Genomic DNA, 27,629 nt, shown 5'->3' on the forward strand with positions numbered 1-27,629 from the left:
AAAAAATGCGCGAAATCCTGCGCAGTCGCACATTATCACGTATCCGAAGTAAATAAATCCAGAAAATGACAATATCTTTTTGTTATATTGTGATTTATGATGTCATGTTCAGCCGTAACATAGAAATTAGTTTCGACTATGCCAAGGTCCCGAAATAGCCGGAGTGCTAGTCCACAAAAATCCGTATCAGCGGAAAGTATTGCGGAAATTGAACAGAGAAAAATTTTGCAAAATGTTCATGACATTTTTTGTGAAGCAATCGATGCAGATGTCATCCGATTGGTACTTCAGGAGTGTAACTGGAGAGGTAATAGACTTTCTCTTTGATATATAACATTAATGCACGATATTTCTTTGTCATACTGCATTTGGTCACTCCAGTCGATTCGGGTCAGATTGTGTCATCTCGGCCCCATGCAAACTCGACACAGATCAATTCGGGCGAAATTACTGATCATAATTTTTATTATTTTCATTGAGCAGAATAATGTTCATTGCACATACAAATGTTGATTTAAAAGTTTGATTGAGAAGTATCAGTATTTGTAAACAGAAAATAAATGATTCACACTCACAGGTAAATAAAATGGAAATGGCTAGCCATACTGCATTTTCAAAATTATATGAATGTCGAAAATGCATATGTTATTTTTTGTCTTTAATTGAGGATTTTAACAAAGAAACAGTGATTGTCTTTGAATGTTTACTTTTGAGAGATTACTTGCCATGTTGGCTACAGTAAAGAAATTATGAATATCGATATTTGTGTGTTTGTCATAGATCTCCATGGCGAGAAAAAAAGAGCGTTTAATTGCAAATGAATAACATCAATTGAAATTGTTAAAATTTAATAATTTTTTTTGTTTCAAGTTAAATTTTCATCACCTTTAAAAATAAAAAAATAAGCACCGGAAATAATTGTTGTTGGGCTCTGATAATTGCGTCAGTTACTAACAGTAATACTAGTACATGTAGTTTGTCCATCATGAAGGAAAGTTTGCATGTTCTGTGAATTGCATTCTAAAATGCTAAATATTGTCAGTCCCTGTATAGTCATTAATTTAGGCAAATTGATTGTGCCTTTAATTTATGTTTGATATTTATCTATTTAAAAATAAATAAATTTAACTTTGCATACACATATAAAATGTACTTATTATCATGCACCATGTAACTTTGATACTTTTATCAAGATGACAACTCGTGCATTTCTTTGGTTCTCCTGGGTTTTTTTACAAATTGAAAATGACGGAGCATCTTTATTAAAGTATACATAGAAGGACAAATGCAGGTTCTTGGTTAAAATGCATGTTTAAAGACACAAAATAACATATGCATATTTGACTTTCATATTATTTTGAAAAGTGCCATACAGCTAGAAGATACAGTATTCTGGCTAGCCCGTACGTGACTCACATATGGCTAGAACATTTTGCTAGCCACTTCCTAAATAAATTAAAGGCTTGTTTCATACCTTTTTTTCAAAAATATTTTTCAAATGGAATTGTTGGTTTACAGCACAAGTGTAAATACATTATTTGTCACTATATTACCACAGAAGCAGATTCTGCCCCGGAATGTGATATATGCTTGTAAACACTCTATCAAAAATATTTAATTAATATTTAAACATGAATGGGACATCCATAATCCATTACAATGATAAAACTGGTTTTCAAACAATTTTGCATGTTACAGTCAAAAGATAGGATGAACAAGTCAATATTTAATCTTTCAGCCTATATGTCTAATTTCCATTAAACAACTCTGAATTGGTCATGAAATTAATTTAGCAGGGTTCTAGCCAGGAATTTCTAAAGGCATACATGTTGCAAATTTTTTTTTTAGCCCATTGTCTCAGATCCATCTACATGATTTTGTCCACCTTATATCTTTGCAAGTGAACATGTGTATCTATTGACTTAAATGTATGTCTTTCATTTAAATTTTTAGTAAGGATATAATCTTGGTTGTCCTAATTTTGGACGGGGTTAGGCATTACTTGGGTCAAGGTTATCAGTGCTGAAAAAAGAGTTTAGAATCCTGGTAAAGTGATTCCGTGAAATTTTAGTGAGATCTTTAATTTTTAATATGTACATCTAACAATTAGGCATGTATAAGCTGATTTAAGCATGAATTTAAGTGCTTCACTACACTTGATTCCTTTAATTGTAAGTTTAACTGAACGATCAATATTCAAATGACATTTTTTATTGTAATAATCAGGGACGTAGCCAGCTTTTTTCAACTTTTAGACCCATACAAGGGGTCTGGAGGCTTATTATTTTCGAAACAATAATTTTAAACTATCCATTTGATTAGATGCAAACTTTACTGAGGACAGTAATTCATGCATAAGCCCAAAACAAACTTAATTCAACAATACGGCTTGAACCCAATACCAACTCCACAACTGCTTGTTTTTATTGTAGTTTTTGGGACTTTTGAAAATGTCATTTTCTTGACCAATTTGTAGGCCCGGGTATACATGGCCTTATAGTTGCTACGCCACTGATAATTAAATAATAATAAATATTTTAATGTCATTATATCTGCAAAAGAATTTGACAGACTATTCTGAGTAATTATACATTTGTTCTATTGAGACTTAAATATTGAGATTTGTATCATACTTCTGGGGGTATCAATTTAACAGATCTGCTTATTTTTTCATTGTAAAAAATATTTAGAAATTAGAAATACGTATTTACTAAACTGGTATAGTTCCGAAACTGAATAACATAACTTTTATGAATTACTTTCATCAAATGATAATTTTATAATTAAGAAAATCTCTACTTATATTTACCACCTCATGATCTCTATAGCACAGTAGTATATAAACGTAATGAGAGTCAAAACTTGTATAAGACACAACTTTGTAATGTTAAATATCATATTTTGTATGACATGTTTTTTGGGCCGTTGGCCTTTATTTACTGAATAAATCTTTTGACTTGACTTGACTTATTCTAATAATTAAGACACATGAAATTCAACATCTAATGATTAATTTGCCTTGTTTAAAAAATGCCAGTTTTCTCATTGTTATACTTTCTCCAGTCTAAAATACTTTTGTTATTATTTGAAGAAAATAACTGAGTATTTTACTTTATATGAAAAACTAGTCATTTCAATTGAATATGTGAAGCATATTCATATATGTGCCGCGTCACGACAAAACCAACATAGTGTGTTTGCGATCAGCATGGATCCAGACCAGCCTGCGCATCCGCGTAGTCTGTTTAGGATCCACGCTGTTTGCTTACCAACCCTATTACAAGTAGAGAAACTGATAGCGAACAGATATATTTCTATAAGTCTTCCATTAAAGATAGCAAGTTACATGCTAGCTTTCTTTTTTCTTACAGAGGAAGAGGCAGTTGATAAACTTTTGGTAATAGCAGAAAGTCGTGAAGAACAAAGAAAATATAAGAGCAAATTACATCGAATAGCTGAGGGTATGTGAATATCTTCTAATATGTTGACCCTCAACCCTGATTTTAACTAGTAACAGTCCATTTAAAATTCAAGAGGTTTCATTATCAAGATAGAAAGATTATTGTCTGACAGGCTACTGGTGGCAAAGGCTAGATCAGTTTTGTTTCCCTAAGGTTAAGGGTTTATTAATGAAAAAAAGGTTCAATTTCAAAAATATATTAACTCTAGAAGAAACAGTGAGTAAAACATGATATATATTTAGTACTAGAGATCTACAGCTGTTTGCCATTCCTGCAAATGAAATTATCACTTGAATATATTATTGTTTAGCACATTTTCATACAATTTTTTATACAAGAGCTGAGAAAGATATTGTTTACAATTCTTTTAATGGGCAATTCTTTTCCTTAGCAAATTTATATAAATTTTTGTTTATTTTTGTAAACTGTATTCAAATGGTGTGTTTTGTCTTTGAACACCTTTTTACAATTCAAATATTAAAGGGTGTAAAGCTATATATTATGAAATATTTTTGTAAAATTTATCAACAATAAAATTATGTTTTTTCTGTAATCTTATCGACGATCCTTGAAAGGGTTGTAACATAATATGTCTCTATCATTTAACACACATTAGTATTGTTCATAAACAGAATAAAATGTTCCGGAACAAAATATTATGGTGCTATTGTCAGAAAGGTTTTAACCTATTAGCAATGATTTATTACATGTCAAATTCTCTTTTATTGTTTTATGGCAATTTACTACCATAGTTCTTTCATACAAGCATTTTTGCAAGATGCATACATTGTATAGCTCATAATATAACAGTTTCAACAAAAATTCTGAGGAATCATTACAAACTTTAAATCATGCATTACTTTTATTTTCTAGGTCTTGTCAATATTGTTTTACTAGAATCTACTTTTTGAAGAAAAAAACTCTATTTTTGTTTAAGCACCATCATATGACTCGTCAAGTTAAGTCAGTAATGATTTGTCCCTCTCTTCAAAGTAACTAAGTTGATCATTTAATGAACAATACTTGTCTTAGAATTGGTTCGTTTGTCTCTTCTAAATAAAAGTCTGTTTGAATTGTATGAATGTTATTTTTAATCATACATAGAACTAGTAAGAAAAAATACTAGAGATAATGAGTATTTTATGAGACAATTTTGTATTTAAGGAATATTTGGTTCTCTTCGCTCAGAAGATTATGGACACAGCTCTGTCACATCAGCCTCGAGCTTGTCACCATCAGAGAAGGTAATCAGAAGGCCCTCTAAGCCTGCTTCAGGGGGAGACAAGGGAAGCTCTAACACCTCAAAGCTTCATCATGTTGGGCCATCAGAGAAGCTTCTTGCCAGAGGTTTGGCTCCACCAATTTATACATCTGGAGCGCAAGAAAGTGGATCATCAGCAGTGGATGAAATTGAAATGGATCTCCATTTTGCACCAACAAAATTGTCAGAGACTAACATTTCTAGTGCATCATCTTCAGTAAGTAGTCAGAAATCACATACAGAGCAAGGCAAGCCACCTAATTCATCAAAAACAGTGCTTTTATCTCAAGCTCAAAGTGCATTTAATCAGCAATTTGATGATGCTGAAGGAACACAAAGATGGGAGCAGTATAAACAAAAACTGAGTGAACATTATTTAGTTACTTTAACCAAAGACAAACCAAGCACAGCTAGTAAAGGTAAAAGTTCCAATAAAGAATCTTATACAGATGATCCAGCAATTCTGCAGGCAGAATTACAAAGTCCATCTTCAGATAAAGTTGTCCAAAAAGAGGCTGAAAGACCAAGATCAGAAACTAGCCGTAGTTTTCCTGTGCGTTTGTTAAGTAGAAGTCCAGATACAGTTGAAGATGATGTTCCCGTTCCTATCTTAATTTCCGGACAGAATGCTGCTACAAGAGCAGGTTTAAGTGAGTTAATGGGATCTAATAACATTAGCAATTCAGAACTAGATGAAACAGTGTTTAAATGTATCTATGAAGTTCATGGAGATTTGCTAGATGAGAAAGAATTAGGAACACTTACTAAAAATTCAGAAGGGGAGAAGTCGAGTACTCCAACCAGTTTCAGACAGACTGTAATTTCACCAGCTGGCAAACCAGCTGCTCAACAAAGCAATGAAGCTATGACATTACCCACAATAGGTCTGTCTGTTGATGCCGTAGAATTTGTGCCCAGACCTAAGTCAGTAACAAATAAATCTGCTTTAGCATCACCTACAGAAGTCAAAGATCCTTCACCACAGCCTGCTAGCAAAATGCCAAAGTCTAGTTCTATTGAAATAAAATCAGGAGTAAAAAATGTTCAAAGAAATCAAACTACTGTCTCAGTTGGATCACCTTTGACAATAAGTCCATCAATTAGCCCAGGTTTAAGTCCACCAACGACACATATGAATAGCCCAGTTGCAAACTTGACTGGAAGTCCTATGTTTATCACACCAAAGTGGCCACAGATGTTTCATACAATTAATCACCCACCTCCCATGCCACCAACAGTATTAGCAACAACAACATCGAGGTTTATGAATCCGAACCATGCACATCATCTCTCACCACCTGGATATAGATTCCCTCCAGCAGGGCCTCTTCCTTATTCTTCTCGTATGGTCTATTCTGTGGCTCCACCTCCATTGTTCCGCATGGCCGGTGTGCCCCGGTATGTTCAGCAAGCAAGTTTAAAGGTCGGGGATAATATGGAAGACAGAGCAGCCATTGCTACAGGACAGCCTATAATGGCAACATCAGAGGCCTCAAGGCTTATCTCCCCTCCAGGTATTGTACTGGTTATTATGTTACTGAATTATACTTGTTACTGTATCATTGTGTATGTTAAGGAAAGACTGATGTATATATCTGAATGTTGTGAAATTCGAAAATATACCAGACAGTTGGTCTATTATAACATTGATTTAAGGATTTTTTCCGCCACTGCTTAATTTGCGATGTAGAAAAGTATGAAGTAGTATGTATGAGCAGTTATAGATATTGTACAGTCTGGTATTAATTCAAGCATAAGCAATATGTGGCTAAAATAACATTGAAATTAACACAGTATACCCGCCACAAAAATAAATGGATTTGTTTTTTAGCTCGACTTTTCTATGAAAAGGGGAGCTATCCTACTCGCCCCGGCGTCGGCGTTAGCGTTAGCGTTGGCGTCACACCTTGGTTAAGTTTTTCGTACCACCCCACTTTATTTCAGAAGTATTACAAGTATGGCTTTGAAACTTACCATACTTGTTCACCATCATAACCTCCATCTACAGACAAGAGTACATAACTCTGTCAAGGTTTTTGACAGAATTATGGCCCTTTTTTGACTTAGAAAGTGTATTGAGCTTGGTTAAGTTTTTTGTACCACCTCACTTTATTTCAAAACCATTGGAGGTATTGCTTTGAAACTGACCATACTTGTTTACCATCACGACCTTCATCAACAGACAAGAGGACATAACTCTGTCAAGGTTTTTGACAGAATTATGCCCCTTTTTGACTTAGAAAATACATTGAATATGGGTAAAATCCACTTATTGCCTTAACCCTTTGAGATATTGCTTTGAAACTTTTAATGCTATTTCACATCATTACCCCCATCTGTACGCAAGAGAAGGTAACTCTGTCAAGGATTTGTTTTAAAAATTAAGGCCTTTTATCGACTTAGAATCTTGGTTAAGTTTTTTGTACCACCTCACTTTATTTCAAAACCATTGGAGGTATTGCTTTGAAACTGACCATACTTGTTTACCATCACGACCTTCATCAACAGACAAGAGGACATAACTCTGTCAAGGTTTTTGACAGAATTATGCCCCTTTTTGACTTAGAAAATACATTGAATATGGGTAAAATCCACTTATTGCCTTAACCCTTTGAGATATTGCTTTGAAACTTTTAATGCTATTTCACATCATTTACCCCATCTGTACGCAAGAGAAGGTAACTCTGTCAAGGATTTGTTTTAAAAATTAAGGCCTTTTATCGACTTAGAATCTTGGTTAAGTTTTTAGTACCAGTCCACTTTTTGACTGAACTGTTTGAGATATTAATTTGAAAGTTGGAATACTTGTTTACAATCATGATTCCCAAACATGTCCAGGAGCAGTGATTTTTTTCACTGAATTTTACAGCCGAATAAAGGCTGTTTCCCCTAGCCCAAAATAGGTATACTTTCCCCTAAAAATGCATATATTTTCCCCTTAAATGCCGTCATACGCTTCCTTACCAGACCCATGACTTAACAGCATCAGCTAGAAGACAGAAATCTGTCCCTATAGATAGCCTCTGCTATGTACCATGCATGTTAAATTGAATTTAAATTAATTTTTTTCATAAAATGTGTGAGTAAATTCCATTTTCAGTTGTTGGAATTTGATTTCAGGTTTCCCCCTTTTCTTATTTATCGCGCTATATTTTCCCCTTTAGAAAGCCACAGGTTGTTTTGAAAATTTGAAAAAAAATCACTGAGGAGAAGGTAATTCTGTCAAAGATTTTATTTGAATTATGGCCCTTAACTGTCAATGTTTTGTATTATAGGCAAGCACTAAAAAAGTCGAGCGCGCTGTCTTACGGACAGCTCTTGTTCAAATGATACTCTATAGTATTTTTATTTCTCAGCATTAAAGTTAGTCAACATGTCATATATAGAGCAGAAAGTGGAGAGGATACAAACATTACAGAAATCAGGAGTTAAAGTACTTGTCATTGTAAGAGGTCTACCTGGTAGCGGCAAATCAACATTAGCCAGGTTGGTACTGACCTTAACACCATACTCGTTATAAAAAATACTGTCATTATTGTACAGTCTGACCAGGTGTACACTGTTAACAGTACTAATTTTAAATTTTCATCTTTGATAATGTTTATATCTTATAATTAGTGCAAGACTATTCTTTAAAAGTTCTTTAATAAAAAAAACAAATTTTCCGCAGATTCCGGTAATTTGGCTGATTCCCGTAAGTCATATAACTGATAAATTAATTGTCTGTTCAAAATAAGGAGCAAAACAGGTTTCAGAAATCAGGCAGTTTAAAGGTGAAGAATAGTCATTTATTTGCGTCAAACAAGCAGTTTATGATATTTATATACATGTATATTTCTCTAAATGTATTCTGAAGTTTGATTGTTTAAAACATGGTCTGCTTATCTACAGGCATGCATCTTATGAAATAATTGAATTTTATTAAGTAGTAGATGGTCTGGTAAATGAGGTCATTTATTTGTCATTGTATACCAGGAAACTACAACTGAATGGTATAGTTCTGTCAACAGATGACTACTTTATGAAAGGCAATATTTACACATACAATCCTGACAAACTGACAGAGGCCCATCAGTGGAACAGAGAAAGAAGTAAGTTACAGAATCATAATTACAGATATTTACATAGCAATGGTACATCTTAGTAATTGTTATGATAAGAATTTTAGAACTTAAGAAGTTTGGGTAAAATGTTAATTATTTATAGTTATTAGTGTGGCTTTAAAAGTAAGAGAAAGTATTACAACTGTAATGTACCAAAACAATTTACAGGATTCTGAAAAGAGGTGAAATTCCTTTGTTTTTTATGTAAATGACAGTAACTAATTTGCAAACATAATAAGTTTGAGTCAGTTTGTCTTATGTGACTAATTTGCACTTGTGTTCAATGGCTTATGAATGGAAAAGAACACGTAATACAATGTGGCTGAAAATGAAATACATTTTAAATGGACTCGACTAAGGTTTTTTGACATGACGGGACTGGAAATAATTTTTTGAGATTATTACTCAATTTGATGTAGATATACTAATAACTTATGTGCAAAATTTCAGATCATTAGCTCGCTCCTTTTTTCCAGAATAATTATTACAAAATTGAAAAGCGTTTAAACACTTTTCAATCAAATCGGACTGAGAATAGAACAAACATACGATTTTCAATGTATTTCTTGTATATTTCTCAGTTTATATTTTATTTATATTTCTGTTTAAAGTGCTCATGTTTATTTATGTGAAAAATAAAAATGTTATGTTTTTAGGCTTATAAACCTCAGTGGAGTTCCTTTAAATGTGCTTAGATAAACAAGGCCTTATGTAAGCATTTACCATAACTGCCTTTTATGGGTTCAAGATTGATTTACATAGTGTATTATTTTTGTTATTGTACATAATGCAATATTTTTGTTATAGGTAAAGAGGCGATGAAGATGGGAAAAAGTCCAGTGATTATTGACAACACTAACACCCAGACGTGGGAGTTTAAGCCATATATTAGCATGGTAATACACTTGATAAATCTACATTCTTTTAAATTTTCTCAACATTTCATATTTTTTTTAAAAGAATAATTACAGTGAGTGTGTCATAGACATTATTATGTGCATATACCATGTACTTTATACATGTACTTAGAATTAACAGGAGGGGCTTTATATTTTCACATCATGGGTGAGTCTGCTATCTGTACAAATTTACCCATTGTCATTGAATGATAATAAATAACGCTACAGACTCATTCTCTCCACAAGTGGCAACACACACAATGCTCTGCCAGAATTATTCCACCCTGATTCCAACGTAGATTTCTTGCTAAAGGAAATAAGCAGTGTTTACAAAAGCACTGGAATCTGGGAAGTACCACTGTTTCCCCTTTATATACAGGCATATATGTTTGTTAGCATAAAATTGATTGCTTTTAAATGTTAACATATAAAATATTTATAAATAGTAATGCAGTTATAAAGAATGAGGAATATTCTAGATCAATAATGAATTTCACATAGTAATAATTATTACCAGTGATTGCTTTTGTTGATGTGAAATTTAACACTTGATTGCCCATGCATGAAGCTGCTGTTGACTGTCTATTTGCTAATCATATTATTTACATATTTAAAGGCACATTATGCCACAATAACAAATGTTTACTTCTTCAGAAAGCATAAACTTGAATTTTATTACATTTAAATAATGGTTTTAGAGCATGTAAGATGCTTGTTATCTGAAAAAAGTCACACAATATGTAAACAAATTTGTATTTTGACTTCCATATGATACATTAATATTTTTTTTTTTTTTTTTTTTTTTTTTTGGAAAAAAATAAATATTAAAGAGCTTTGAGAAATTAGAAAATCAAACCAATTATTGAGCATAAAGAGCCTTTTAAAATATTTTTTCTTTCAGGCTGTATCAAACAATTACCACATAGAGCTGATGGAGCCTAATACACCTTGGAAATATAAAGCAAATGAATTAGCAAGGTATGTTTGACCTTCATTATAAAAGCTTTGAGGGTCTGTAACATGTTTTCCTGTATTGTTTTAATTATGGATTGTTTACATTTCATTTTCAGTGAAATCTTAGTTATAAGCAGATTTTTGATGATGACAAAGATTCAGTGAAAAAAAAATGATGTGCTGAAATTTTAAAATAATGTCTCAAATACATACCAAACACTGCGAAAATGTTTATAAAAAGTAACTGGTTTTAATCATTGATTTAGTCATCCTTAATCTGAATATTTCAGTTTTCCAGCTTACTTACAGACCTGTATGTTACTATAATTTTGTTGAATTTCAGACGAACATTGCATGGCGTACCAAAGGACCAGATTGAAAGGATGTGTAACAGATATGAGCACAACATCACAGTTGATACTTTATTAAAGAAGAAAAAAACTGACACAAAGTAAGCTTATTGCACTTTAATAAATTAATTTATCTTCTCTTATGAAAATAAAAGTATGGATAATGGAAATAATGGACACATTTTACAGATGATCAAAAAATTAATGTTGATCCTTATTTTGATCCAATAATTTTTAGCTCACCTGTCACAAAGTGACAGGGTGAGCTTTTGTGATCGCTTTTCGTCCGGCGTCCGTCCGTCCGTCCGTCGTCCGTCGTCCGTCCGTAAACTTTTGCTTTAAATGACATCTCCTCATTAACCACTGAGCCAATTTCATCCAAACTTCACAGGAATGTTCCTTTGGTGGTCACCTTTAAAAATTGTTCAAAGAATTTAATTCCATGCAGAACTCTGGTTGCCATGGCAACCGAAAGAAAAATCTTTAAATATCTTCTTTTAAACAACCCTAAGAGCTAGAGCTTAGATATTTGGCATGAAACAACTTCTAGTGAGTGTCTACCAAGTTTGTTCAAATAAAAGCCCTGGGGTCAAAATTGGCTCCGCCCCAGGGGGTCATTGATTTTCCCTATATGCATATAGTAAAAACTTAAAAAATCTTCTTTAAAAGAACCCAAAGAGCTAAAGCTAAGATATTTGGCATGAAACATCTTCTAGTGAGTGTCTACCAAGTTTGTTCAAATAAAAGCCCTGGGGTCAAAATTGGCCCCGCCCCGGGGGTCATTGATTTTCCCTATATGCATATAGTAAAAACTTAAAAAATCTTCTTTTAAAGAACCGTGAGAGCTAGAGCTTAGATATTAAGCATGAAACATCTTCTAGTGAATGTCTACCAAGTTTGTTCAAATAAAGGCCCTGGGGTCAAAATTGACCCCGCCCCAGGGGGTCATTGATTTTCCCTATATGCATATAGTAAAAACTTAAAAAATCTTCTTTTAAAGAACCCAAAGAGCTAGAGCTAAGATATTAAGCATGAAACATCTTCTAGTGAGTGTCTACCAAGTTTGTTCAAATTAAAGCCCTGGGGTCAAAATTGGCCCCACCCCGGGGGGTCATTGATTTTCCCTATATGCATATAGTAAAAACTTAAAAAATCTTCTTTTAAAGAACCATAAGAGCTAGAGCTTAGATATTTGGCATGAAACATCTTCTAGTGAATGTCTACCAAGTTTGTACAAATAAAAGCCCTGGGGTCAAAATTGATCCCGCCCCAGGGGGTCATAGATTTTCCCTATATGCATATAGTAAAAACTTAAAAAATCTTCTTTTAAAGAACCCAAAGAGCTAGAGCTAAGATATTTAGCATGAAACATCTACTAATGAGTGTCTACCAAGTTTGTTCAAATAAAAGCCCTGGGGTCAAAATTGGCCCCGCCCCAGGGGGTCATTGATTGTCCCTATATGCATATAGTAAAAACTTAAAAAATCTTCTTTTAAAGAACTCAAAGAGCTAGAGCTAAGATATTTAGCATGAAACATGTTCTAATGGGTGTCTACCAAGTATGTTCAAATAAAAGCCCTGGGGTCAAAACTGGCCCCGCCCGGGGGGGGGTGGGGTCATTGATTTTCCTTATATGTGTATAGCAAAAACTTAAAAATCTTCTTTGAAAAAAATCAAATAGCTAGAGTTTAGATATTAAGCATGAAACATCTTTAAGTAAATATCTACAAAGTTTGTTCAAATAAAAGCCCGGGGGTCAAAACTGGCCCTGCCCCAGGGATGTCATTGTTTTTAACTATATGTGTATAGTAAAAACTTTAAAAATCTTCTTTTAAAAAACCCAATGAGCTAGAACTTAGATGTTTAGCATGAAACATCTTCTTATGGGTGTCTACCAAGTCTGTTCAAATAAACAAATAAAAACCCTTGGGTAAAAATTGGCCCGGGGGTGGGGGGGGGGGCCTATATACTGGTGAGCGACCTCAGGGCCATCATGGAACTCTTGTTCTATTTGTTTTTTATAGTGACATTATGCTGATGTAAGAGTGTATAGTGAGTGAACAGGCGAATATCAAAATAAGTTTACATTTTGCCACAATTCATTTCACAGTAATTTACTTCACATGAACGATAGGTAACACATGGCTCAAGGAAACTTCTGTATCCATCAGAATTTACTTGTAACATTTAATTTATAAGAAGAGTGGGCAGCCTTTTACATTTTAGGCAGATTTATATTTTATCCTAAACATTTACCAGTATCAAAGGTTGGTCAATCAAAATTATAACAGGTAATCCTATAAGATATATACTCAATTCAGCGAATTTTGACAATGACAAAATGAGCATAATGTCACTTTAACTTAAATAAAGTACCACATCATAATCTTTAATCTCTGAGAGGGGATAGATTTCTTTCAGACATAAAGTTTGGGTTTTGAAATAAGATTACACCAATTCTTTTTCCAGGTCAAATGATAATGAGAATACTGAGGGCACAAGACTTGATGAAAACACACTAACAAGTCAAGGTTTGTGTAACTTTTTATTACCAGAAGTACATGTATATTCTGTACCAATAAATCAAATTAATTCTTCGTAAGACTGTCACCATTGCTGATTGATGTTTTACTGAAAAATACACTGGTAATTGCATAATGATATAGATGTACTGAATGGGCTAGATTTAGAAGCAATAATAGATAATGTTCAGGTTGATTTTTTCTTTGTTAAATTTTTGAATGATAATTGAAAGCTGATTAATCCATTGACAGGTTAAAGTTAAGATCATTTGAAATAAACTTGGTACAGTATGATGCTGGTATAATTTTCTACATATTCCTATTGATCCTTCAATTTTTATTGTGATAAACTATGACAGATATTTGTTTGTTCTTTATTACAGAAGATACTTCAACAAATTTGAGTCCAATCACTGACATTAAAGCTGGAAAAGATCTCCGTTTACAAAACTCTAGTAAAGTTGAAGATATACGCAAGCAAAGATCTGCAGAATCTGATTCAGACAGCATCAGTAGCTATCATTCTGGATCATTGTCAAACCAGTCATCCAGAAATGCCTCACCGAAACCTTTACGTCCATCTCTGAAAACACCAGGTGTTTTACAACAGATTGAGAAGCGGAAACCACCTGTAAAAAAGAATCCTGTATCTGTTAAGCCAACTGTTAAAAGGGTAGATAGAAAGGCAATTCAGAGAATGGAATCCAACTTGTCAACAGAAACTGTACAGGTTGTTAATGAAATGGTGAATGAACATGTAGGAGATAGAATTCTTTCAATTGAAGATGTTACAACATTGGAAGAAGAATTGAAAGCTTTGTTAATGCTCTATCCCTTAAATGACTCAGAAGTTCCTTCTGCAGAGGAATTAATTGGACTAAAGTTACATGATATCATTAATCAGTCCGCTGAAATTCCTGAGGCAGACAATGATGTGGAAGCGGAGACTAGTGATGTAGAAAGTGCTAAAGATATAAGTAATGATGAAATAAAGTTTGAATTACCTGGCACTGATGAATTTTCAACTACTGGAGATGAATACAAGTCGGAAAAAGAATTTGATGAGTCTGTAAATATAGAAATGGTAGAATGTGATGGAAAAACATGTGAAATATTGAAAGGAGAAAAAATGAAAGCCATTGATATTGATTTGCTCAAAAATGGTTTACACAATGAAAGTGAAGCTATGCAAACTGATCTGAAATCAAATGAATTAGTTACAACTTCTAGTGAACGAAATTTTCCATCTTGGACTGAAATTGCCAGTAATGAAACTCAAAAACATTCAAATACATTTATTGATATGGGAAAAGACATGTTTATAGACAGTTTTGGATTCATTGAAAATGAAAGTTCAAGTGAGGACAAAATTTGCACGGACGGGAGTGAATTTGAGTCACAATATTGGGGAAACATTGCTGAAAACGATGATGATACTCCTTGGGATGGCAATGAATGTGGAGATTGGGAGGGTAATTCCTCCAACTCAAATGTTACAAATGGTGCTAAACCTCAAAGAAAGAAACGAAATAGGAGCATGGATCTTGTCTCAAATGAGGGTAATACATCAGATAATGAAACAGTTGAAAACAATTATGATTTACTCGAAGGAGCATTCGAGAATGAAAATTTTGTTGATTGTGTTGAGGAGATAAATGAAAAAGTACAAGATGTAAACAGCAATTGCTTGAATGAAGATAATGATGAAGATGAGGTTTGCGAATCTAAGAATGAAATGGATATTTGTACAACAAATATTGCAGAGCGGGTTGCAGACAGAGATAATGAAGAAAACAATTTTGTAGTTGAAAAAACAGCTGAAGAAAACAGTAACAATGAGGAAATTATTTGCTCAAGTGTTGATACTAATGGATCTCAGGATAGTTTTCATGTAACATCACACAATAATAGTTCATTACAGATGCTCAAAGAATCATACATAGATGCTGAAAGTGCCATTCAAACTGTTTCAAGTGATAAGGAGGAAGAAATGGGACCCAATAACGTAGTAGAAAGTGTTCATGTAAGTGCCAATGATAGTGAATCTATCAAAATTGACAATGATGTTGATAGTGAACTTTTAAGTGACAAAAAATCCAATTGTGATAATAGTGAAGAGATTGAAAAGAAATCAAACAAAAATGTGAAAATGTTTCAAGACAATGGAGAAGCTTTGAAAGATGTTAAATCTAACAAATCTTTAACACCTTCAGAAGATTCTGTTAAAGAGGTTGAGGTCAGGAATGAATCGGAGAAAGAAGGTAGCTCACTTGCATCTCAAAACTTAGTGAATTCTTTGCCTCAGAAAAGCAAAAAGCCTTCACGTAGGAAAATGGCAGCAAATCTGATGGGTCCATTTCTAAATAGAGAGGATAAAGAAAAGTTCAAAACTGAGGCTTGGAACTCGTTTCCTATACATAGTGTAGAGAAACCAGCATCTAGTGCAACATCTTTTACTCCTAGTAAATTGCCTAATGAGAGGGATGTTATAAGTGTAATGACAATGACAGATATTGAATATTTTAATACTGTTTTACGGTTAAATCAGGGTGGTTTTGTTGATAGCAGCATTAAATACTTAAATGGAAATCCAAGGAAACTTATTAATGGGCTAAATACAAATGTGGAATTAAATTCAGTGAATGAAATACATACTTTAGAGAAGAGTACTTCTACAGAAGATCTTCTGACAATGACAGATTCAGAAAGTGTAGAATTTCTACATACTTGTTTCCCTACAGTGCCTAAAGCTGAGTTAGAATGTGTGTTAGAAAACTGTGCAAACAATTGTGAATGGGCTATTAACTTACTACTAGATTGGAAATATAGCCTTCATCTGACAACTGATGAGAAAAGAAAGTTTACAGATAGTATGGCCGAGGTTAAAAAAGGTTCAAGTCAAGGGATGACTGAACAAGATGATTCAAAAAGTGACAGTGGGCCGAACAGCCTGCTGGATATTTGTTTTAATCTGGTTGAACAACAGAAAATTGCATCAAGAGAGGAGATAGAAAAACAGCTGATACAGACAGGGAAAGAAAGGTTAGACAGAATTGAAGATGACAATATTACAAAAATTCGTCTTCATAGGTCAACTAGTCTTAGTGAATCTTCCTTTGATATTGGAAGTCTCACTCCTAAAAGAAATGATCTCTCAGTATTTAGGTCAAATAGTTCCCCGGCTCAGATTACAGAAGGTGGTCAAGAGGATGACAATGATACATCTGATGCTAGGGTAAATGAAAATAAGTTAGAGGAATTTAAAAGTGATAGAGATAACAATGATGATGGATTAAGAAGTTCTAGTGTTGATAGAAATTCAGGAGCTGACTCTGAGACAGTTCATAAGGTTAAGAAGGCGGGATCTAATACAAGTAATGATGTAGATGTTACTGATATGATGGACAATCATGTAGCAGCAGAGGAATTTGATCTCGACATTAAGCCTGCAGTTTCTATAAATATTGATACAGAAATGATAGGCAGACTAGAAGATATTTTTGGACCACTATGGAATAGAAGCGATAGTAAGTTAATTGTTGCAATTGTTAAGATTTTATCTTACTACTTGAAAATATAACAATTTGACATTTATATGTATATAAATATTGAAACAGAATAACTTATCATGGCTCCCATTAATGGAAGTTTGGAAGTCATATACTCCTTAATTTGGCTTGTAACTTCCAAATTGTAATGCTTTTCCTTCTTTACCTATATAATGTGACTTGAAACTTAAATTAATGGAAGGCCTGCCTTCTTTTATAAAACTCTTATAATCATAATTTGATGATACACACCTATTGAATTGATATTATAAAAATTAAGATTTAAATAAACATTGTTATATTATCATATTTAACCAAGGAAAAACTAAAAATTGACATTTTCAAATAGTTCACATACATCCTGTTGTACAAATTTCTTACATATTTAATTATAAGACAAACACGGTGTGTCACATATACTTTAGTAATGATTTACCCTGACACAGGAAATGACATGATGTCACATAGTCAAATCAGGCAAAATAATGTATTCACCCAGAATCACATAAATTGATCAAACTGCCTTTCAATGTACCAGACTTACATATTTAATACTTGTAGTAATGATGGAAAAAGATGTACTATATACATTTTAGTGTGATCATGTACAACAGTGATTTTTGAAATATCTCTAGCTTGTTGTAGTCGTAAAAAATCTGTTTGTTTAATGTAAATAATGACTTTGATTAGAGCTTGTTATATATTTATGGAACTTTATATAAAAAATAGAATATTGATCGATGATGACATGGAATTTTTTTCAGCAAAAGACGATATATCTGTGCCGTTGGATCGTAAGACAGCGTGGATGTTGTACCAGTGTGTGAAGAAGGGAATCATATTAACTAGATCACAGCAGCGCAGGGAACAACAACAACTAATCAAAGGTTTGTATAGTGTATATTTCTAAGCTGAAAAACATGCTTGATTGATGAAGCTAAATAAATTCCTCTTTTGTTTCTCTGATTTTGATTCTAAACAGAGGCAAGAAAGCATTGAACATATAAAGAGCATATAAAGTGCTTTCTTTTCATATAAGAGGAATAGGATTAGGGTTTTGACACAGAGGGAGGAATGGCGTCTGCGGCTAAGTGGTTAAGGCTGTTTACTTCAAACCACTTGCCCTTCATGGCCAATGGTTCGAATCATCACAGGGACTTTCTATTCTTACATGTGAGGAAACTATCCAGCTTATGGAAACTCAGTGGCTCTTCTCAGGTGCCTGTCTGTGCCTGAAATAATGCATGTTTAGAGCACCTGAGGTGTTTTTTCACCTGTAACACTGGAAAGTTGCCATTTGACCTATACTGTGTTGGTGCAACCTAAAACCTAACCAAAAACAAACAAAAACTTTAGAATGTGATAATTAAATCTGTGCATACATTCTGTCAAGCTCTTAATTAATCTGTTTTGTATAGCAGGGGTGTCTCAAACAAATCATTAACTCATGGGAACTCAAAAAGTGGATTAAAGAGGGCTTCTGGAAAAGATGCCAAAAGAGTACATTGAATAACTAAGAGAAATTCGTATAGGATATCAACCAAGTACGAGAACTTTCTGTTTTGGAAAGACCTGGTCACGAATTTCATGTGACACCGAGAGTGCGTAGCGCTTGAAGTGTTTCATGAAATTCGTGACCAGGTCTTTCCTAAACAGGAAGATCAATGTACGAGGCCGATATCCAACTAACACACCGTAAAACTATATTGGCTTGAGCTATGGCTGATTCGATGCATTTGATGTAACGCACAAATATAATTATTACACAACGCATATACAGGTAAGCTTTTATCAACGTTCTGCTTAAATACAATATATATTTTGCATTTAACTTTGCTTTTCCCTTTAAAATGATAATCAAAAAAGCTAAATGTGCAATTTGTCAATAATAAAGTGAATAGGTCTGTAATGGAAAGTATGTTGAAGTATGAATAATTATTTTGATAGTATTTCGTATCAGACAATGCAGATTCTAGGACATTTGCCCCTGGACAGTTGCCCCGCAGACGTTTCCCCGCTTTTTAGCTCACCTGTCACAAAGTGACAGGGTGAGCTTTTGTGATCGCTTTTCGTCCGGCATCCGTCCGTCCGTCGTCCGTCCGTCGTCCGTCCGTCCGTAAACTTTTACTTTAAATGACATCTCCTCATAAACCACTAAGCCAATTTCATCCAAACTTCACAGGAATGTTCCTTTGGTGGTCACCTTTAAAAATTGTTCAAAGAATTTAATTCCATGTAGAACTCTGGTTGCCATGGCAACCGAAAGAAAAAACTTTAAATATCTTCTTTTAAAAAACCATAAGAGCTAGAGCTTAGATATTTGGCATGAAACATCTTCTAGTGAGTGTCTACCAAGTTTGTTCAAATAAAAGCCCTGGGGTCAAAATTGGCCCCGCCCCGGGGGTCATTGATTTTCCCTATATGCATATAGTAAAAACTAAAAAATCTTCTTTTAAAGAACCCAAAGAGCTAGAGCTAAGATATTTAGCATGAAACATGTTCTAATGGGTGTCTACCAAGTTTGTTCAAATAAAAGCCCTGGGGTCAAAATTGGCCCCGCCCTGGGGGTCATTGATTTTCCCTATATGCATATAGTAAAATCTTAAAAAATCTTCTTTTAAAGAACTCAAAGAGCTATGGCTAAGATATTGAGCATCAAACATTTTCTAATCAGTGTCTACCAAGTTTGTTCAAATAAAAGCCCTGGGGTCAAAATTGGCCCCGCCCCGGGGGGTCATTGATTTTCCCTATATGCATATAGTAAAAACTTAAAAAATCTTCTTTTAAAGAACCAAAAGAGTTAGAGCTAAGATATTTAGCATGAAACATGTTCTAATAAGTGTCTACCAAGTTTGTTCAAATAAAAGCCCTGGGGTCAAAATTGGCCCCGCCCCGGGGGGTCATTGATTTTCCCTATATGCATATAGTAAAAACTTAAAAAATCTTCTTTTAAAGAACCCAAAGAGCTAGAGCTAAGATATTAAGCATGAAACATCTTCTAATGGGTGTCTACCAAGTTTGTTCAAATAAAAGCCCCGGGGTCAAAATTGGGTCCGCCCCAGGGGGTCATTGATTTTCCCTATATGTATATAGTAAAAACTTAAAAAATATTCTTTTAAAGAACCAAAAGAGTTAGAGCTAAGATATTTAGCATGAAATATCTTCTAATGGATGTCTACCAAGTTTGTTCAAATAAAAGCCCTAGGGTCAAAATTGGCCCCGCCCCAGGGGTCATTGATTTTCTTTATATGTGTATAGCAAAAACTTAAAATAATCTTTGAAAAAACCCAAATAGCTAGAGTTTAGATATTAAGCATGAAACATCTTCTAGTAAGTGTCTACAAAGTTTGTTAAGATAAAAGCCCTTGGGTCAAAACTGGCCAGGCCCCATGGGTGTCATTGTTTTTAACTATATGTGTATAGTAAAAACTTTAAAAAAATCTTCTTTTAAAAAGCCCAATGAGCTAAAGCTTAGATGTTTAGCATGAAACATCTTCTTATGGGTGTCTACCGAATTTGTGCAAATAAAAGCCCTTGGGTTAAATTGGCCCTGCAATGTTGGGGGGTGGTTGGGGGGGCCTATATACAGGTGAGCGACCTCAGGGCCATCATGGCCCTCTTGTTTGCTGTTGTGACTTGTCACTTGTCATCCTGTATAGATTTTTGTATGTCAATGGAAACATAATAATTCATTTATTTATGGATGCTATTTTGACTTTCACAAATTTGCACGAGAGTTTTTATGTATTTAAGCACAATGAAATTTTGACAATAGGTGATGAATTTTGGTAGCAAACAATTCAACAATAAAATATTTTAACATTTTTAAAACAGGAAGGGGGGAGGCAAATGGGGGATGCTGGAATAATTGCTTAGTGCATTCAATAAACATTATCTTGTTTAAAATATGTATCCGGATTTTGTAAGACAGGAACATTATGACAATCATTTACATTTTATTTCAATTTTTAATTTTTGATTACATTTTATGTTTTCTTTGTCTACGCTTTGGCAGGTCAATTTTTTCACGTGTATTTCATGACCGGGTCTGTCCGACTAGAACAGACCTGTGCATGTGCAAAAGATAGACCTCATAACAGACTTTCTTTTGTTTAAACCAGTCTATCCGAAAAATATAGACCTGTCACAAACAATAGAGGAGGTGTGTAATGTAAGTAATTAACTATAATTAATTTCTACATTTTAAATCCAAATAGACGAGGAGTTGGCCAGGCAACTACAGGAAGAAGAGAATGCTTATATTAAACCAGGGAACCAAAATCAAATTGAAGATAATGTCCCCAGAGGTAGAAAAGCTACCCCTTTAGTTGGCTTGTCTGTTGTGGGAACCATTCCACAACATAAAGAACCAGTAGCATGGAATAGAGGGAAACAAACTTTGGCAGAAATAATGCAGGAAGAGAAAAGAATTCAGGAAAGCCAGAAAGAGTTTGTAAGTTTTTATAAATTATATTTTTAATTTTTACCCTGCTTAAGTTTTAAACAAATTAACCATGGTTTAACTTTGAAATTAGCTTGGCTATTTAAAGAATAGGGAGAGCTTTTGTAATCCTTCTGTGCTGGCCTCGTACTTTGATTAAGTTTTTTTTAGCAAGTTATCATCTAAGGGTGTTGGTTGAAACTAACACTTATTAGAAAGTATGATAGGTGGTCACTTTCCAAGGCCCATAACTCGAACATGGATTTTGACAGAATTATTGCCCTTTTTTGAACAAAGAAAGTTCCACATTATCTATGCTCTTCATATTACTATCAACCACTGAGAGTAGTTGAGCATTCTGTTCTACTGACAGCTCTTTACATGTATGTATTTTAAACTTAAACTTGAAGAATAATCATGTCAGCATATGTATACAGTGTATACAGACTATACAGTGTAAGAAGTATAGAAGAATGTTCTAAGATACGATATGTAATATATTTCTAGGTAAGATTGCTGGAGAAGGAAGGGGGACCGACTGCTATGGCTACTTGCTTGAAAAGACAGAAACTGTATGGAAGGTTTCCTACGCTGGATAAAAAACTACTGGATGAAATATTTCAGGCAAATTGGTTAGTGAAAATTCTGATTTGTTACTGATAATAACATTATTAAAACATAAGTAACATATAAGATGTAGATAGCAGGGTAAGGTACAAAAAGAACACAAATACCAGGAGAATTTTGAATGTTTGGGTACTGAAAGCAACATAAGATAATGCATGCTATAATATTTGTTTAACCCTTCAGCTGCCTTCTATTATGAGACTGTCTATGATCAGTTTTGGGAATATCCAAATAAAAAATTTGAAGTTTGTTAGCTAACAGTATATAGTGGCCTTGTTAGACTGCACAGATTTGCAGGTTGTGGCTTCATACTGGTGGCAAAGGTCCCAATGGTATAATGGTTAAAAGGGTAAAATTGTATGTTTTGTTTGATGTTATATGCAATTCATTGTTTCAGCTTCAACTTATCTGAGACAATAGATTCCATAGCATCATCACTTGGGGAAGGTCACATGGGGACTACATCGGTTACCATGGCAACAGATCAGAAAGTTCAGGACGAGAAACTTTTAGAAGCAACAAAACAACAAAGCATGCAGGAAATGGTATAACTCATTCTTTATGTGGATAAGTCCTTCTACCTACAATTTCTGATTTAGGTATTTCAAAGGCCTTTAAAGACCCCTTAAGCTTCTGATTTAGGTATTTCAAAGGCCTTTAAAGACCCCTTAAGCTTATATAAATGGTACTTTTTACATTTTATTAGCTTTTTATTTTGTGATGTCCTGTTAAGGTTTTAAAGTGTTACTAGTTGACCATATAGCTGGGCCATCTTTTTGTATCATACTTCTTTTGCATTTTGGCATTCAGAATAGTTTTAATGATTAAGAATTTTGTATGGAAGTTAGAATAACACTTTTAGTTTATGTTTTGCTGCTTTTAGCAGAAATTATTTCACATTCGATGTAAAAACTTCTTCATCTTAAATGTTTGTACAACATTATAAAACACTTTAGCCCTTCTGATGAAAAATTGCAAGTCATTATTAAAAAAATCCACTTACAAGAACTTTTTCTTTAACTTTTTCGATAATTAAAATATTTTTCATTTTCAATTAAAGAAAATAAATGCCACCTTTATAACATTGTCTCAAGTATGACATTAGAAATTGGTGTGTTTTCAGCTTGACTCGTATATCTACCATCCAGTGGTTAGTAAAGACTACCAGGATGGTATGGAGCCAGAATACGAGGATTACCGGGGTGAAGCTAATTTACATTTCCGACTGAGACATGAATGTTTCCAGAAAGCCAGGGAAGCTCACAGACGCGGTCTTAAACAAGTTGCATCTTTCTACTCACAGCAGGTGAGACAAGTGGAAATATGATAATATCTATTTCATTCATAAATATATATTGAATCTATTTGAATTACTAAATAAATTACTAACGTACCTGATGGATTTGATATTTGTATTTTACAAGAATAATTAGAATTTACAAAGTGTTATTTCATATCGCTTCTTACCTGATTTAATATTTGTATTTGACAAGAAAAACAAGAAGTTACACAGGTATTTTGAAATGTGTTACTGTTCTTGTTGACCTCAGTGAAGGGATAGGTATTGTAGTATGTAAAGTTATGATATTGTTATAGCCATTAACTTGTATAAACCACTGACTTGCAAAAACTTTCATGTAGAATAACTTTTAATCTGATTTTCAATTGCCATATTTGGTATATCTCCACAGAATATCTCCAGGTAAATATATCACAAATGTTAAATCTCTGACTGGTACAGTATAATACAATTATAACTTTTGGTCCCCCTTGTGACTGAGGGGTTGCATTTGATAGGTTGAGACATCAAAATTGCAGCCACTGTTTATCCCTGTGTTATCCTAAGAGGTGACTGAATGGGTTTGAATTACAAAAAATTATATTTGGTACTCTGAATTTGAGCAAAAAATTAAAATGTGTATTAATTTTCTCAAGTTCATTTTAAGTTATAAAATGTACTTTTCTTAAGAAAAGGTGTATATTTATTATAGGGTCACCAACATACACAGAAAATAAAAGAGGCCAACATGAGAGCATCAGAATATATCCTTGCAGAAAGGTTTGTACTTAACATAAATTGTTCTACTTCCCAGAATAATGAAAATGATATTTTATATACACTGTTTTCATGTTTTACTTTGATCCTATTTTTAAAGTTGAGAATAAGTTAAATGTTTGAAACATGCTTGCTGTTATGTAAATGACTTGTTTCTTTAGGAAGGAATTATTTGTTGTTGGTTACATGATTTCAAGTCATTGTTCCATATATAAAGGAAGAATGCTTTACCTTTAAAATGTGCATGTTTTTTAAAAAAAATCTGTTTTAATGATTTTGAATTTATTACACAAACTTGTAATGGCACTTTAGATTTCAATAAATTTGTCCTCTTTCCTTACTATGGTAGATATAGTTGATATACATGTATTTAACCATTGTTGAATAACTGTTTATGATATAATTTGTTAAAATGTGTTACATTTTCTCTGTAGAAATCATGACATAGTGAAGAACACTCTAGATCTTCATGGATTACATGTTGATGAGGCAATGGCTGCCCTCAACAGGATTATACCAGAGAAAGAAAGAGGTACATGTCTTATTACATCAACAGTTTAATTTTAACCCCTGATGCTATATTTCTATAGTGGGCTAAGTCTTACAGAAGTTTTTAATATGGTCATAATCAGGAGTAAAATAATGTGGTTAAACTCATATTGTGACACAGTCAACCAGGGTTGAATGTTTTAGAGAAAAATCACACAGAAGGAATAAAGTTGAATAAAGTCAGACGTGTATTAAAAAGTATAAGAATACATGTTTCTATAAATATCAAACAGGTCAGTTACCTATCGGATATATATATTGATTGTTTACTATAAGTCAATGACATGAGTACCTATCCTAAACCTCAGCATGTTAATTGATATTAACATGTAGCTTTAATGGTTACAGATCATTGTAAGAAGCTGACCATTATAACAGGACGTGGTAGTCACAGTCGTGGAGGAGTGGCCAGACTTAGACCATCAGTTATTGCTTTTCTAAATGCACATAAATACAGGTAAGTCTATCTAAATGCCCACCTGGTATTAAAGCTCTCAGCCAAAAAAAATACATAAAATCAAAGGAAAAAGACATTTTTGGTATTAAATGTCTAAATGTTCAATATCCAATATAACACTGTGGCAATGTATTCAAAATAAGAGAGCATTTATTATTTTTATCACCATGTTTCTACCATAATATATTAAGGGCTATTTCTTCATATTTTAAGATTATTTCTGTTTCTTTACATAGTAAGTTGTAATTTTAAGTTTGCAGTCTGATCAGGATCCATGCTGTTCGCTATCAGTTTCTCTACTCGTAATAGAGTTGGTAAGCGAACAGCATGGATCCTGATCAGACTGCGCGGATGCGCAGGCTGGTCTGGATCCATGCTGGTCGCAAACCCATTATGTTGGTTTTGTCGTGACACGGCTCAATTATGAATCAGCTGTCTACTACTATTTAAAGGAAGAGAGTGATGAAGAGAATAATTAAATGACCATTGTAACATATAGTCAAGTCAGTCTTGCCACTTTTTTATTGGTTGGTTGATTGATTGATTGATTGATTGGGTTGGTTGGTTGATAGATTGTTTGTTTGATTGATTGATTGATTTGGAAATACATGTACAACAAGTTAAAATTGCATCATTATAAGATGTACATAAAACAGAAACAGCATGTAAAACTTTACAAGTAAGCAATTTAAATTTTTATTTTCAGTTATACGGAGCTGCAAACAGGTGTTTTTAACGTATCTTTGAAAAAATACAGATCACCAGATAAATAGAATCATGCAAAACAGATTTTATAGAACACAACCTGCAATATGTCATGTACATCAAGTTTTTACCTTGTTAATACGTGTTTCCTGAAGATAAGAGAATCAAGGTGTAAACAACTGACATAAGCTATAGATTAATCAATAATGTGTTGTTATATGCTATTGCTGCTTTGGGGGTTTTTTTGTTATCATATTTTTTTTTAAAGTTATGTTTTATACTCTGAAGTCAAGTTTTCTTATTTATACAAGGAAAAGTTAGAAATATTGAAATGAAATTGCTGTGATATACTAATTATTACTTCCTCCCCCCTTTCACTGCATGTAAACACAGCACGACAATTAGATGACATTTAAAGTTTAATATGTTAATACAAAATTATTTGAAACATGTTTGCATTCAAAAATTCTGTTGATAGGTGACTGTTTTGTTAGTAAAGAAAATATAAATGAAAAGGGCATAAGTTAAGAGAGTACTGTTATAGCTTTAATAAGTACAGTCAGTGATAAGAAATCCATTATTATTATTATAGAATGTTTAGTTTGGAATTAGATACATATGATATTAAATACAACTTGTATATTTTGAGCAACTCTATATGAGTTGTTTATGTAAATAATCTAGATTTTATGAACTTCTCATGCCTTCATGTTAGTTCATATATATGCAAGGTTTATCCTATCTCATACTGGTGAGATAATAATATATATATATTTTTTTTTCATTAAGTACATGAATGTTACATGTACATAAAATATAACAGATATTTTTAAAGTGACAAATATGCGTAACTGCTGAGTGTTATTTATTAGATTAATAAATTACCCGTCAGTATTGCATATGTTTATTTTGTTTATATGAACTTGTATATTAATTTAACATGTATGTCAGATTAGTGAGGCACAGTAAAACAGCATCATGAACAGTCTCAGTGTTTGGTTGGTTTTCTTTTCTCACTAGGAACTTTAGCCATGTTTAGTTTTGTAACAGTGACATATATAGAGGATATTGAATGAGTGTAAATTCAATACTGAATTTATTGCACGAGTTGAATAAAATTATATTATGCGAGCCTCTGGCGAGCATAATATTATTTTATTCAACGAGTGCAATAAATTCAGTATTGAACTTACACGAATTTAATATTCTATTTATCACATACCCAAAATAAAGACCGTTTCAAGTGAAATAAGAGTCATTTTTCATTGACGCGCCTATAGTATAACGCTAACATTTAGCGCGTCTTTACACTATGTTTGTATAACGCTAATGACGTCACGTCAAAATATATGCACGGCCGTGCAATACCATATTTACGGAGTCGCAAAATCGGCACGGGTGTGTGATAAAATGTAAGCCGAATTTATCTTTAACTTCATAAATATTTTACATATATTTTGTAGTTAATTTTATACAAACATTTGAGGAATAGGAAGCAATAAAGGGTAGTATTATAAGTAAAACAGCAATATTTATGTTTTAAGATTTACTTACCACTTAACTGTACCTGATATTATTATTATTATCATTATTATGATTATTATTATCATTGTAATTTTGGCTCAGGCATATTGTATATAATTATTCAGACTTGTGTTATTTTCATAGACTGAAGACTTGTTTTACCATACACTAT

The 27,629-nt window shown here is 33.2% G+C and overlaps 1 protein-coding gene across 1 annotated transcript; it reads left to right on the plus strand.

Annotated features, from left to right (window-relative positions):
* The first annotated feature begins 9 nt into the window (after window positions 1–9).
* On the plus strand, window positions 10–26,986 carry LOC132728916 (uncharacterized). The gene is made up of 19 exons (XM_060714637.1): window positions 10–307; window positions 3,372–3,461; window positions 4,626–6,236; window positions 8,079–8,208; window positions 8,698–8,813; window positions 9,633–9,721; window positions 10,626–10,702; window positions 11,022–11,129; window positions 13,498–13,559; window positions 13,934–17,077; window positions 17,863–17,985; window positions 21,316–21,551; window positions 22,047–22,171; window positions 22,564–22,711; window positions 23,290–23,472; window positions 24,158–24,225; window positions 24,657–24,754; window positions 25,120–25,228; window positions 25,935–26,986. Exons 1-19 carry the CDS (start codon window positions 139–141, stop codon window positions 25,999–26,001), a joined length of 6,753 nt encoding a protein of 2,250 aa, XP_060570620.1. The 5' UTR covers window positions 10–138; the 3' UTR covers window positions 26,002–26,986.
* Window positions 26,987–27,629: the final 643 nt, after the last annotated feature.

The sequence above is a fragment of the Ruditapes philippinarum genome, unplaced genomic scaffold (genome assembly GCF_026571515.1).
Source record: "Ruditapes philippinarum isolate M1 unplaced genomic scaffold, ASM2657151v2 ctg6910_1_1_1_1, whole genome shotgun sequence".
In the NCBI taxonomy this organism is placed as follows: Eukaryota; Metazoa; Mollusca; class Bivalvia; order Venerida; family Veneridae; genus Ruditapes; species Ruditapes philippinarum.

What these genes read in the sequence shown, in the direction of transcription:
- LOC132728916 (XM_060714637.1), top strand. Translation starts at nt 139, where the DNA reads ATGCCAAGGTCCCGAAATAGCCGGAGTGCTAGTCCACAAAAATCCGTA. An exon ending in GGCAAATCAACATTAGCCAG is followed by an intron (nt 8,209 to 8,697) that starts GTTGGTACTGAC and finishes ATTGTATACCAG; the next exon opens with GAAACTACAACTGAATGGTA. An exon ending in GAAATATTTCAGGCAAATTG is followed by an intron (nt 22,172 to 22,563) that starts GTTAGTGAAAAT and finishes TCATTGTTTCAG; the next exon opens with CTTCAACTTATCTGAGACAA.